The sequence below is a fragment of the Grampus griseus genome (assembly GCF_964374135.1).
Source record: "Grampus griseus genome assembly, chromosome: 3".
NCBI classification, from domain to species: domain Eukaryota; kingdom Metazoa; phylum Chordata; class Mammalia; order Artiodactyla; family Delphinidae; genus Grampus; species Grampus griseus.
This window is the reverse complement of record NC_139019.1, coordinates 133,645,588-133,659,244: the sequence shown is the minus strand read 5'-3', so window position 1 is coordinate 133,659,244 and position 13,657 is coordinate 133,645,588. Positions and strand designations below refer to the sequence as shown.

The window sequence follows — 13,657 nt, the reverse complement described above, 5'->3', positions numbered from 1 at the left end:
AGGGATGAAGGATTGTTCAGAAGCCAGCTTTTACTGATGGGCAGTTGAATGTTGCATGATGTTGAAAGAGCCATTTCAGGAAGATGTTTACATTTTAAAATGTTATTTTTGGGTTAGCAAAGTCATTGTCTCTCTTCAAAGAGTTATTCCCACGCCATACTTCCCTCTTGGCAGATTCTAAGAGACCAGGGAGGAGAGAGATTCTGCTGGGCTATCTCTCAGTTTGGTTTTCAGAAATTGGCTGAATTTGGTGCATCTTTGTGCTATGCTGTCATTACAGAGGTGTTATTTGGTCGATAGGCTTTGTACTCAGAGCTAAGTCCGGACTGAGGCATCCTGGAGTGATAGTTCTTCACAAATTATGTGTATTGAAGTAGGGATTTTACTCCAGTGTAGACTTGAAGTGGAGAAAAGAGGAAGACAAGAAAATTCCTATGGGAATTGAACTAATCAACATTTTAATGCAGTGTAATATTTTGGGAAACTATTTGGGCCTGAAATTCACAGCACTAAAAGTAAAAAGGAATGAAGAACTTTCGGCAGCTTTTAAAATGCTTCTTTCCCCAAACATAGGCAGGTGGAGAAGTTTAATTGTAGGTGGCCAACAAGAATGCCCTAACTGGACACTTTTGATCCTTGCTGCCTTTCCGTGATGAACTTTAACAACTGCCAGCTAAGAAATATAGAAATAACTCATCTAATTTATCACCCAGACCAGGACACTTTTGAAAGTTAAAGTGGATACTGTTCATACTTACACTAATACAGCTGGTGTAAACTAGAATTATTCCTGGCAAATTGGGACCTTTGGTCACCCTAGCCAGTAAAACCCATGGATCTCACTCTAGAATCAATTCAGAGATCAAGGTGGCAGTGAGGCAGGACGTTCCTTCTTCCATCACAAATAGCTTTTGTCTATAGCATGCATGTAAGGAAAACGTTCAGGAAGCCAAAGGGCTTCAGTCAGTATGTGAATCTTACCTACTTCTCATAAGTACTCCTAATTAGAATATTTTATTTGGAGATGCTAAGATAAAAAGTGTTTACCATCTCCTTACGTTCATCTAGCATGTATCTTGTCGGTTCATCATCTGTGAATTTACGGGGCTTAAATTACATGTTGTTGTTGGGGACTCTGAGTAATTCTCAGGCAGTTATCTCCAGTTGGACCCTGCCTTAAATTATCGGGAAGACTTACCCTCTTTATGAGTGAAAATACTTCCTTGGGGGCTTAATTCTTTTGTGACATCTGTTGGCAGCACGGAGAGCATTCTCTTCATAAAGAAGGTCCAGCTTGGATGCAAAACAAAGGCTAAAGCTTTAAAGAAAATACTGGCTCTAACATCATTCTGAATATTTCAGGAAACGTGCAGAGAATAGAATGCATGACCCAGAAGTGACTTACTACTTTTTTCCCTTCTGTGTCAGGACTGAAATGCTAACCGTGATAATCTGTTTCTTCACAGGTTCTTCTTGAAATTTTTCCTCAAGTGTAACCAAAATTGCCTAAAGAATGCGGGAAACCCACGTGACATGCGGAGATTCCAGGTGGGTCTGTCTTGTCTTTCTTATACCTCAATAATGACATGAGTATTGGGAGAGGGTAAAAAAGTCTTAGGTGGAGAAGAAACAGAGTATCATGGTTTTCCCAGAGGTGAAGAGCAGGTGAGACTTTGGGTACTCTAGAAGTTGTTGTTTAGATTAGAGAAGAATTAGGACTGAGCCACCTGCGTTCACTGGTTGAAGCAATGGTACCCTTTGAGCCTAGTCTGGCTTCCCAAACGGACTCATAAGCTTAAACCACTGCAGGTTAAGTGAAGTACATACAAAGTGATGCATCCTTTGCCGAAAGTTCTACAGGTAGAAAACTGGTAAATAGGACCTTTGTGCTGTTTTGGAATGATGTCACCTTCCTCCCTCCTTTCTCTCTGTTTTCCTTTTCCAGTCTTGGAAATTGTTGTCAGTAATTATCTATTAAAAGTGGACCCCTGAAGAAGCAGGGCATATCTAGGGCGGTATGGGTGACACTCAGTCTGTTTCAGAAATGTCCTTGTACAGCAACACGTAAATGTTTTCAAGCATCAGTCATATCTGCCACCATTTAAAGCATGAGTGGTATGTTATCCTCATATAATTATACATTTACTAAAGGAAAAAAGATGTGAAAATACATGTGTTGACTTCCAAGACACAGACATGGTGGTTGGGTTTTAGGAAGGGTTGCTGAGTTCTAGATACATGCTTCTCAAGCCCTAAAGTGCTGAGAATCCTCCGGGGGTCTTGTTAAAATGCTAATTGAGGTGTGAGATGTGCCTGAAATTCTACCTTTCTAACAAGCTCCCAAGTGATGGCAAAGCCATGGACCACACTTTGAGTAGTGAGGTTCTAGACCCTTGTGTTGCTCTCCGTCAAATTTTATGACTAACTCACTTGCATGGTCAATGTTAGTTTCTCCGCCAGAGTAATGATTCATCTATGGATGCCCATGGGGTCTGTCAGTGAAAAATAGCATGGTGTTTAAGGTATGTTCTTAGGTATAGTTAGTCCGCTTTAAGGGTAGATTGAAATATATGATGTCTGAGAGGATCTTGACAAATTTTAGCTGCATATTCTCTGATGGGAGAAAGGGAAGGGATGATTCTGGGCACTGATTTTTGGATGTCAAGATCTCTTAGTCTCCAAGATGATTATTTTTATTTTTATTATTATTATTTTTAACATCTTTATTGGAGTATAATTGCTTTACAATGGTGTGTTAGCTTCTGCTTTATAACAAAGTGAATCAGTTATACATATATGTATATCCCCATATCTCTTCCCTCTTGCATCTCCCTCCCTCCCACAAGATGATTATTTTTAATAGGTGAGACTCAGTAGTCTCATGAAAGAACAAATTCAGTAGAAAGAAGACATTCTCTTCTGAGATTCTGAAGCAGTTCTGGAAATCATTTGGCCTTGCCACCTTTTGTCCTGACAGATAAATGGGGAGAATCCCTAGATTCCTAGTGTCCTGGAAAATGTTTCTCCTGGGGAGCTTCTGACCAAAGCGGGTAGACTTGGGTGCTTTCATTCCCACCCAGGACATTTTGTGTTGAGTTGGAGTCAGCTTTGCTGGTGAAACATGTGATGCTATTAAGTATGTGTTGCTGAGTGTCTTGGAACATGAGGTTGGGTTTCAGTATAAACTGTGTTGTCACTTACCTTGGCCTTGAAATGGGCCATAGATCTCCTTTGACCAAACTTGGATTAAGAACAAGGCATATCCAAGCACGAACCAATTGATGTGTAATAAACGTGTCTAGTAGACATGTGTGATGCCTTATGAATACTGGGATCAAATTTGCTGTGCTTCTCAGGGCAGAAAAGTTAGAGATGGACTTTGGTGACACCAGGAATCTAAAAGAGTGTGTGTGTAAGATTTCTGGGGCCTTGTTTTTCCTCACAGGACCTGCCAGTGAAATGTCTGAAAGCTTCGAATTATAGGAATGTAGCTCTTGGATGAGATGAGAACCAACTCAGCCTATTATTTTTGAGAGTATCTAGAAAGTTTTATTTTTACAGACAAAATAGTTATTCTTGTTTAGCATAAGGGCTATTGAGTCAAGGAGGCGTGAGTTAGATTTCTGCAAAACCTCAATTTCCTCAACTGTAAAATGGAGTAAAAATGATGATTCTGCTGATTTCACAAAAGATAGTATTTTGTAAGCATAACTAATTTGCACATGATCAAATATAAATGTAAGCTTTTGGAGAGAATATTTGCTGTAAATAAAGCTGGGTCATTAGTTCAGTATCGGGTTTCTCAGCCTGGGCACAAATGACATTTTAGACTGAATAATCCTTTGTTTGGAGGTGGGGGTGGATTCGTCTTGTTTATCATAGGATGTTTAGTAGATGTCACTGGCCTCTACCCACTAGATACCAGTAGAGAGACCATCCCCCCACCGCAGTCATGACAGACCACAATGTCTCCAGACATCGACAAATGTCCCCTTGTGGAGGTGGGAGTGCAGAATTGCCCCTACTTGGGAATCATTGGTTTAGTCCTATACCTGATGACCTCCGACCCTCCCTGGAAATATCCAGCAACTTAAACTCAATGAGCCCTAAACTCCATTGTCAGCCTCGTTTTCTGTGTGTGTGAGCCTCCACCCCAAGCTGGCGTCTCTTCCTGTGTTCCCTGCCTGGGTTCATTCCTAACTGCCTTAAGTGCTGGGGAGATGACTGTTTACATTTGTGTCTGCATTCAGGGTGTTCCGTAGACATATGTATAACTATATGTGTCCATGTGTGTACCTTGATGTATGACTATGGACATTGTCCGTAATGATGATGATGAAACTAACATTTATTGGGTACTCACTATGTGAGAGGTACTGTGCTAAGTATTTTACATGAGTTATCATATTTATCTTCACAATATATAGGGTTTAGGAATGTGCAAATAGGGATTATTCCCATTTTACAGATGAGGAAACTGAAGTCTAGAGAAGTTAAGCAATTTGCCCAAAGTCACCCATCTACTAAGTAGTGAGGCAGTGATTCAACCCAGTCAGTCCGACTCAGATGTTCTCTAGTGTCATGGGACAGTAAATAACTTGTCCAGAGCCTGTAGGCAGATACTTAGTGAGGCAGTAAAGAGGTTTCTCAACACCTGAGAGCCCCAGTGGCTACCCATGAATATGTGTTAGAATCCCGGGAAAGCTGAGGAGCATTTTCAAAAGGGGTATTTGCCCTGAATAGAACCTAAGGATACCGTCTGCATGAAGGACACCGGGATGCCAGCAAAGCTCACCAAGCAGTGCGTGGAGTTGTGTGGAAGGGGAAGAACTTGAGCACTGTTTCTGATCAGAGCCACAGTGTTGGTCAGTGTTCATTCGTATGAACTTTAGAGAAAGAAGCTGTCGCTCAGAAAACTGCCTGCGCGTCACCTAATCGATGGAGGTTTTAGCCAGTTCTCCAGGGCAAGAAAGACCCCCTCACCAAGTGAAGCCTGAGTTCAGTGGCCCCTGGCAGCTCAGAGAGCTCTGTTCAGAAATCACACTGAAGTTCCCAACTGTTAGGACTAAATCAAGCGCGGGAGGATTAGTCTTCCCTGCAGCTTCCCTGGCTGACAGAGGTGTGTCCTAGAAACACTGGTGGAACTTTTCCTATGAATAGGCATTGATTTCCATCATTTTTCTCATAGTACGCTAATTAGGAAGCTGGTTTCAAATATATATATATATATATATATATATATTTTTTTTTTTTTTTGCGGTACGCGGGCCTCTCACTGTTGTGGCCTCTCCCGTTGCAGAGCACAGGCTCTGGACGCGCAGGCCCAGCGGCCATGGCTCACGGGCCCAGCTGCTCCGCGGCATGTGGGATCTTCCCGGACCGGGGCACGAACCCGCGTCCCCTGCATCGGCAGGCGGACTCTCAACCACTGCGCCACCAGGGAAGCCCTGGTTTCAAATATTTTGATGTCACTGTTGCCTCTGGGCAGGGGGTGGGGGGAGTGAGAGAGTGTCGTTTGGGCACGAGAAAGCTCCCTTCTACTCTTTACATCTCAGTGTGACTTTTCCCCATCATACTGAAAACCGGAGGCCTGGAGACATCTGAGTGAGAAGGCACTCTTCTGCCAATTCAGTGGGCTCCCCCCACCTGTCGTGGGAGCCGCTTTTTCTCTCACCCCGTTTTGTATGCTTACCAGGCCAGCCTGATCTTCATGCAGCCGTGCCAGAGCGTGTCTCCTCTGAACAGCAATCAGGGGCCTGTGTAGGTGACTGAGGAGGACATAAGAAAGGTTGTTGATCTCTTGACATGTAAAGACATTCTGTCAAGCAAACTCAGACTCACAGCGGCTGAGCTTCTGGTGTGTAAACAGAGACTGCTTAATTACACAGGTCATGTCAATTAGTGTGACCTTAGCGTTTTCAAGAAATTAATCACTTGCTGTAGAGCTCGGCTGTGTTCATATTTTAAGGCAGTATGGAATAAACCTTGTAGAGAATCTGGTACAATCTTTTTTCTTTTTTTTTTCTTTTTATAATGGATGTTTTCTTTTGAAATCCCCAGGCTGTGGTTAGGGTAACAAACTTGCTTAAATACAACAGTGGATACAGGCTTCATTCAGTTCTGGCGGGTGTGGGGACATGGGGAGGAAGAGAGTAGGAGGGAAAGCTGTGAATGAAGACAGCTCATGACAGGGAGAATTTCACTGTGACTAAATGAGCCCATTTCTTCATCTTGACACTAAAAACACACTAATGTCAAAGGACTGTGTTAAAGCCATGTCACAGGTCTCGTTTTTAACTGACAGGAGCTAGACAATTCTAGGTTAAGATTTAAATCCTTATCAATAGCTTTCCTTGTTGGGGCTGGCGGAGTGGGGTGTTGAGGGGAGGAACAAGAATTGGGTACAAGCTGTCATCACAGTAGATACCATAATACCTGGAGACTGGGAAGTAAATCTCCAGGTTCATCTTATCTCTTTAACAAAGTTTTCCATAGGATGTAAATCTCTATCTGTGTATAAATGTTAGCTCTGTAACTACATGTGAACATAAATGTAATATATCTTTGTTCCTGCATGCATGCCTGCACTCAGTAGTATTTATTGACATGGGAGGTGGTGAGTGTACCGTGATGAACAAAAAAGACTGAGTGTTTGCCCTAATGAAACTTACATTCTAGTCAGGGTCTATTAGTTAGGTTAATACTAGCTGCTGTAAGAAATGGACCAAAGAATATATAATGGCTTGTGTACAAGAGAAGGTTATTTCTTGCTAGTGTAATGGTACAAGGCAGGTGTTCCTGGTTGGTTAGCAGATCTTATACATGAAGTAGTTTGGGGACCTGTGTCTCCACCATTCCCTAGAACCTCGTTGTCTCCATCCATCCAGTTGAAGGGTAAAGAGTGCATGCAGGGGGCACGTGGACTTCTTAAACCCTGGTCTTCGAAGTGATCCTTGTCAAGTCTGCCCACATTCCAGTGGCTAGAAGTCTGTCACACAGCCATGTGTAACCACAGAGGGACCTGAGAGTGTCTAGTTGTACCACCCAAGAAGAAGAGAAAATGGATATATAAGGAACGATTACCATCAGCTGCTATGCTGTGTACAAATAATTACACATCATTAAAATTTTTAATTATTGCTATAAAGGAAGTGAAACAGGATATTATGAGAGAGAATACCAGTGTGGGATCAGGGATGGGAACCTACTTTAAAGCAGGTGACCAGGGAAAACTTCTGAGGAGGGGACTTTCAAGCTCCAAGATAATGGATAAGAATAACTCATCCTAGGGCTTCCCTGGTGGCGCAGTGGTTGAGAGTCTGCCTGCCGATGCAGGGGACGCGGGTTCGTGCCCCGGTCCGGGAAGATCCCACATGCCACGGAGCGGCTGCACCCGTGAGCCATGGCCGCTGAGCCTGCGCGTCCGGAGCCTGTGCTCCGCAACGGGAGAGGCCACAACAGTGAGAGGCCCGCGTACCGCAAAAAAAAAACACAAAAAAGAATAACTCATCCTGAGAAGAGCCAAAAGGATTTTTTGAGCAGAGAGAACAGCAAGGCCCCAATTCATGTTTATCTCACATTTATCTGAGGAGATGAACAATCTTCTTTCACTTACTAATCATTTGGAGTGAGGGGTAGGAAATAGGAGAAACGACCAGGTTTTTCTTCTCAAATTCCCACCAAAAGTGTCTGGTCTTTCAAAAATGATGACATGGTAAATGACATTAAAAGGCAACTCTCTGCCCCCCGTTTTTGGGTGAATTCTATAAATTTTGGAGAATCCTCATTACTTATTCAGAAGCCCACAGTGTATGATTAGAGGATTCTTAAAATATATGCCCAAACCCTGCAGTTTCGTTCTGCTTTTAAAGGCGCTTAAATAAAGAAGGAAATATTCTTATCCCTTTTATTTCTCTCCCACTGTCCGCACCCCCTGTCTTATATTATTTTGACAAACAGCACATCTTGCAATTAAATTCTTTACCAACAGAAAGCTAGGGGCCCGAGCTGCCATCACTTTCTTCCTACAGAATAATTTCAAGATGCACCATGCTGATTAATTATACTGAAAGCAGCTCTAATGATAGTTTCAGAATATAGGATTAATTCACCTAACACGGTAAATACAAATGGTGGATTTTCAACCTGATATATTAAACCATTATGGCTTACTGGGCAAATATGTATTTTGGCATGAGCCTTATGCTGGGCCTTGGCAGAAAATATGTATCACTGAAAAGGAATCCTTGTGAATGGGATTTGATGAGTGGTAGCTCTTCACTAGGAGGAAATAAATTCCTACATTAATTACAGTTGCTATTGAAAAAAATGTAAAATACATTAAACGATAGATGTAAAAGTGTTTGGTTTGATCAGTGTTGCCAATGGATATTGGTTCTGAGGATGCCTACACTTACTGAGACTTACCAACAGAAGGTATTCTTATATTCTTCCACTTTTTAGGCTGTAACTTATAGAGCTCTTAGTATGTGTGAGACCCTGTACTAAGTGTTTTACATATATAATTTTATTTTTCTACCCTTTTCCCCTTGTTTACTTTCCTCCAAATGGGCACATTGGCTGCCTTTCTCTTCCATCATTTCTCTTCCCCAAATATACTAAACTCATTCCTGCCTCAGGATTTTTGCGCTTGCTTTTCCATCCCCCTGGAAATTCTTCTGCCATATCATTGAATGGCTGGATACTTCTTATTACTCAGATTTCAGCTAACATGTCACCTCCTTAGAGAGGCCTTCCTAATCATCCACTCAAAAGTAGCTCCCACCTAGGCGTCACCCCCCTCTCCTCATTTTATTTTCTTCTTGGAACTTGTCACATTCCACAATTTTCCTTCATTGCTTATTTATTTATTGTCTGAAAACGCTTTTTTGTTCCCAATGGGAACTAAGCTCTTGATGGGCGAATACTTTGTCTTGTTCATTGCTGCTTCTCCAGTACATAGAATAATGCCTGGCACTTATTCCTATGATTAAATGACTTATCTAAGGTTACAGACTGGTAAATGATGGAGTCGGGGTTCATACTCAGCACTGTCTGACCCTGGAAACTGAGCTGATGACTAATATGCTACTTTCTTTCTCCCAGTTTCCATACCTGTGTGCCACGGTCCCATCGGCAGAGAGCACGCATGGAAGTTCTGTTATGTTTGGGTTTACTGCTACTTAAAATGGCCAATGGGAACACATAAATGGAGAGCACCAGTTAAATGCCAATGACACTATCAAGAGTCATCAAAAGTATCCTGATCCAGAGAGAGAGAAACTAGGTTCAGATCAATGATGAGCTTTTTATGTCTACAGTGTGTCACAGTTCAGGAGACAGAAGCTGAGTCTAGTTTCCAATAGTCCAAATTAGTCTAGCACAAGAATCTGAGGATTTAGAAGTGTCTGTTCTTGTCTTACTGTTAAAAGAAGAGCGATTTTTGCCTTGAGCCTTAAAGGGCGGATTTAATTCAGCTACTCGCTCCCTCACTCCTGCAGTTCCACTCTGTTACATCCTGTAGGTTTATGCATCCTCCATAATTTTTAATGAGTTATTTGGGCTCTTTCAACCAGATAGAAACTAGCAGTCAGGCTGGTTTCAGAGAGTATCTCGTTTCATATCAATCAAGGATATTTTAAAGGACAGAGTTAATGAAGACCCAACTGCAGCAGACCATTTTTATGTAAATAATACCTAAAGTGTGGTCAGCCAGATAGACACAGCGAAGTGTACTGGAAGAGACCAGAAGCAGGGGAGAGAGGGCCTAAGCCAGGAGCTTGTCTTGAGAGGCCAGAAGCTGTTAGTGAGAGAAGTGGGCCTGGAGTCTGAAGTTTCCCTTCGGGTTTGCCTCTGCTCTTAATTTATCCTGTGGCCTTGAGGGTGTTTTTAATCTCTTGGACCTCAGTTTTCCAAGCTGTAAAAGGAGGCATTGGACAAATTTGCAGTATCACAACTACTAAGGACTCCTTTTGTGATTTTCTTCTACAGATGTCTTGTGGTGACACATTTTTCAACGTAATTGCATTTATTGAGTAAGAATCACACTCTCTATTTTAAAATTAGTCAAGGTGATGTGAAACTGCCAATTTAGAGCTTCTCATGTGCATGAGATAACCGTGTTTCCACATAGAACTGTTATGATCCCATATCAATAAAGGAAGGTAACTGAATATTTTGGTATGCATCCTTACTATGGATGAATTTAGGATGCCCTCTCTGAAATGTTGTCCCCAGTACAACATTTGAAAACTTGTAGTTGGAAGCCACTAGATTGGCTGACCTCTTGGATCCCTTGTGGCTTGTTGGAGGAGACTATAAAGAGTAGTTCAGTAGACAGGTTGGATGTAGAATGTGGGCTGTGTGAAGTAGAGGGTAGAATTTTGATCAGTAGACTTTATTTTGTAGAGCAGTTTTAGGTTTACAGAAAAATGAGGGGAAAGTACAGAGAGATCACAAATACTCCCTTAATACCCCCTCCCCAGTTTCCCTTATTATTAACACCTTGCATTAGTGTGATACATGTGTTACAATTGATGTGTCAATATTGATATACAATATTGTTAATTATTAATTAACATCCATAGTTTACACTAGGACTCACTATGATGTACATTCTTTGGGTTTATACAAACTCATGATGTTATGTATCTACCATTACAGTATCATATAGAATGGTTTCATTCCCTACCCACCCCGCAAATCCTCTGTGCTCTACCTATTCATCTCTCCCTCCCTCTTCCCAAACTCCAGGCAACCACTGATCTTTTTACTATCTCCATAGTTTTCCCTTTTCCAAAATGTCGTATCGTTGGAATCATACAGTATATAGTCTTTACAGGTTGGCTATTTTCATTTAGCAATTTGCATTTAAGGTTCCTTCATGTCTTTTTGTTCCTTGATAACTCATTCCTTTTTTTAAAATTTTATTATTTTTTATACATTTTTATTGGAGTATAATTGATTTACAATGTTGTGTTAGTTTCTGCTGTACAACAAAGTGAATCAGCTATATGTATACACATATCCCCATATCCCCTCCCTCTTGAGCCTCCCTCCCACCCTCCCTATCCCACCCCTCTATGTCTCACAAAATACCAAGGTAATCTCCCTGTGCTGTGCGGCTGCTTCCCACTAGCTATCTATTTTACATTTGGTAGTGTGTTTATGTCAGTGCTACACTCTTACTTTGTCCCAGCCTCCCGTTCCTGCCCCGTGTCCTCAAATCCATTCTCTACATCTGCATCTTTATTCCTGCCCTGCCACTGGGTCCATAAGTACCATTTTTCTAGATTCCACATGTATGCATTAATATACGGTATTTGTTTTCCTCTTTCTGACTTACTTCACTCTGTATGACAGACTCTAGGTCCATCCACCTCACTACAAATAACTCAATTTTGTTCCTTTTTATGACTGAGTAATATTCCATTACATATATGTGCCATATCTTCTTTATCCATTCATCTGTCGAGGGACATTTAGGTTGCTTCCACGTCCTGGCTACTGTAAATAGTGCTGCGATGAACACTGTGGTACATGTATCTTTTTGAGTTATGGTATATGCCCAGTAGTGGATTTGCTGGGTCATATGGTAGTTCTATTTTCAGTTTTTTAAGGAATCTGAATACTGTTCTCCATAGTGGCTGTATCAATTTACATTCCCACCAACAGTGCAGGAGGGTTCCCTTTTCTCCACACCGTCTCCAGCATTTATTGTTTTTAGACTTTTTGATGATGGCCATTCTGACTGGTGTGAGGTGATACTTCATTGTAGTTTTGATTTGCATTTCTCTAATGATTAGTAACGTTGAGCATCTTTTCATGTGTTTGTCGGCAATCTGTATGTCTTCTTTGGAGAAATGTCTATTCAGGTCTTCTGCCCATTTTTGGATTGGGTTGTTTGTTTTTTTGATATTGAGCTGCATGAGCTGCTTGTATATTTTGGAGATTAATCCTTTGTCAGTTGCTTCATTTGCAAATATTTTCTCCCATTCCATAAGTTGACTTTTTGTCTTGTTTATGGTTTCCTTGCTGTGCAAAAGCTTTTAAGTTCCATTAGGTCCCATTTGTTTATTTTTGTTTTTATTTCCATTACTCTAGGAGGTGGGTCAAAAAGGATCTTGCTGTGATTTATGTCATAGAGTGTTCTGCCTATGTTTTCCTCTAAGAGTTTTATAGTGTTTGGCCTTACATTTAGGTGTTTAATCCATTTTGAGTTTATTTTTGTGTATGGTGTTAGGAAGTGTTCTAATTTCATTCTTTTACATGTAGCTGTCCAGTTTTCCCAGCACCACTTATTGAAGAGGCTGTCTTTTCTCCGTTGTATATTCTTGCCTGCTTTGTCAAAGATAAGGTGACCATATGTGTGTGGGTTTATCTCTGAGCTTTCTATTCTGTTGCATTGATCTATATTTCTGTTTATGTGCCAGTACCATACTGTCTTGGCTACTGTAGCTTTGTAGTATAGTCTGAAGTCAGGGAGCCTGATTCCTCCAGCTCCATTTTTCTTTCACAAAGTTGCTTTGGCTATTCGGGGTCTTTTGTGTTTCTATAGAAATTGTAGAATTTTTTGCTCTAGTTCTGTGCAAAATGCCATTGGTAATTTGATAGGGATTGCATTGAGTCTGTAGATTGCTTTGGGTAGTATAAGCTCATTTCTTTTTTTTTGCTGCATCATCCTCCATTCTACGGATTACCAGTTTGTTTATCCGTTTACCTATTGAAGGACATTCTGGTTGCCGATGCCTTTTATTTAGTCAAATTTTTGTTATGGATATAATCATAGATTCACATGCATTTGTTCAAAATTATACAGAGGGGTCCTGTGTATCCTTTACTCAGTCTACCCGATAGTAATATTTTACAAAACTATTGGGCAATATTACATTGTACCGTACAGTATTCATACAGGATATAAACATTGATACAGTCCATCCATGTTATTCATATGTCACTAGTTTTACTTGTACTCATCTGTGTATGTATGCTTTTAGTGCTATAAAATTTTATCATGTGTAGGTCTGTGTATCTATCACCACAGTCAAGATATTGGATATTTCTGTCCACACAAGGATCCCTCCTGTTGTCCTTCTATAGTAGCCCCATCCACCTTCCCTCTGTCCCTAATCCCTGGCAACCACTACTTTGTTCATTTCTAAACTTTTGCTATTTCAAGAATAAATAAATAGAATCATGCAGTGTACTAGTTTGCTATGATTGCTGTGACAAAATACCACAGACCAGGTGGCTTAAAAACAGGAATGTATTTTCTCAAAGTTCTAGAGGCTGGAAGTCCCAGCTCAAGGTGTCAGCAGGTTTGGTTTCCTCTGAGGCCTTTCCTTGGCTTGCAGATGGCCACCTTCTCACTGTGTCCTCACATGGTCTTTCCTCTTTGCATGAACACCTTGTGTGCCCAAATTTCCTCTTCTTATAAGGACACCAATCAGATTAGATTAAGTCTCACCCGAACAGCCTCATTTTAACTTAATTACCCCTTCAAAGGCCCTATCTCCAAATACAGTCACATTCTGAGGTTCTGGGATTAGGACTTCAACATATGAATTTTGTGGGAGACAAAATTCAGCCCATAATATGCAGTATGTAGCCTTTTGTTATTGGCTTTTTCACTTGACATAATTCTCAGGAGATTCATCCA

At 41.1% G+C, this 13,657-nt stretch overlaps 1 protein-coding gene across 3 annotated transcripts in view; it reads left to right on the top strand.

The window, feature by feature from the left end:
- The window catches only part of EBF1 (EBF transcription factor 1), a 394,778-nt gene that overhangs the window by 250,042 nt on the left and 131,079 nt on the right, over window positions 1-13,657 (top strand). For all 3 annotated transcript variants that reach the window (XM_082651441.1, XM_082651440.1, XM_082651439.1), the window contains exon 7: window positions 1,467-1,548. In XM_082651441.1, the coding sequence (XP_082507567.1) occupies window positions 1,467-1,548 (82 nt within the window). The remainder of the gene's footprint in view (window positions 1-1,466; window positions 1,549-13,657) is intronic.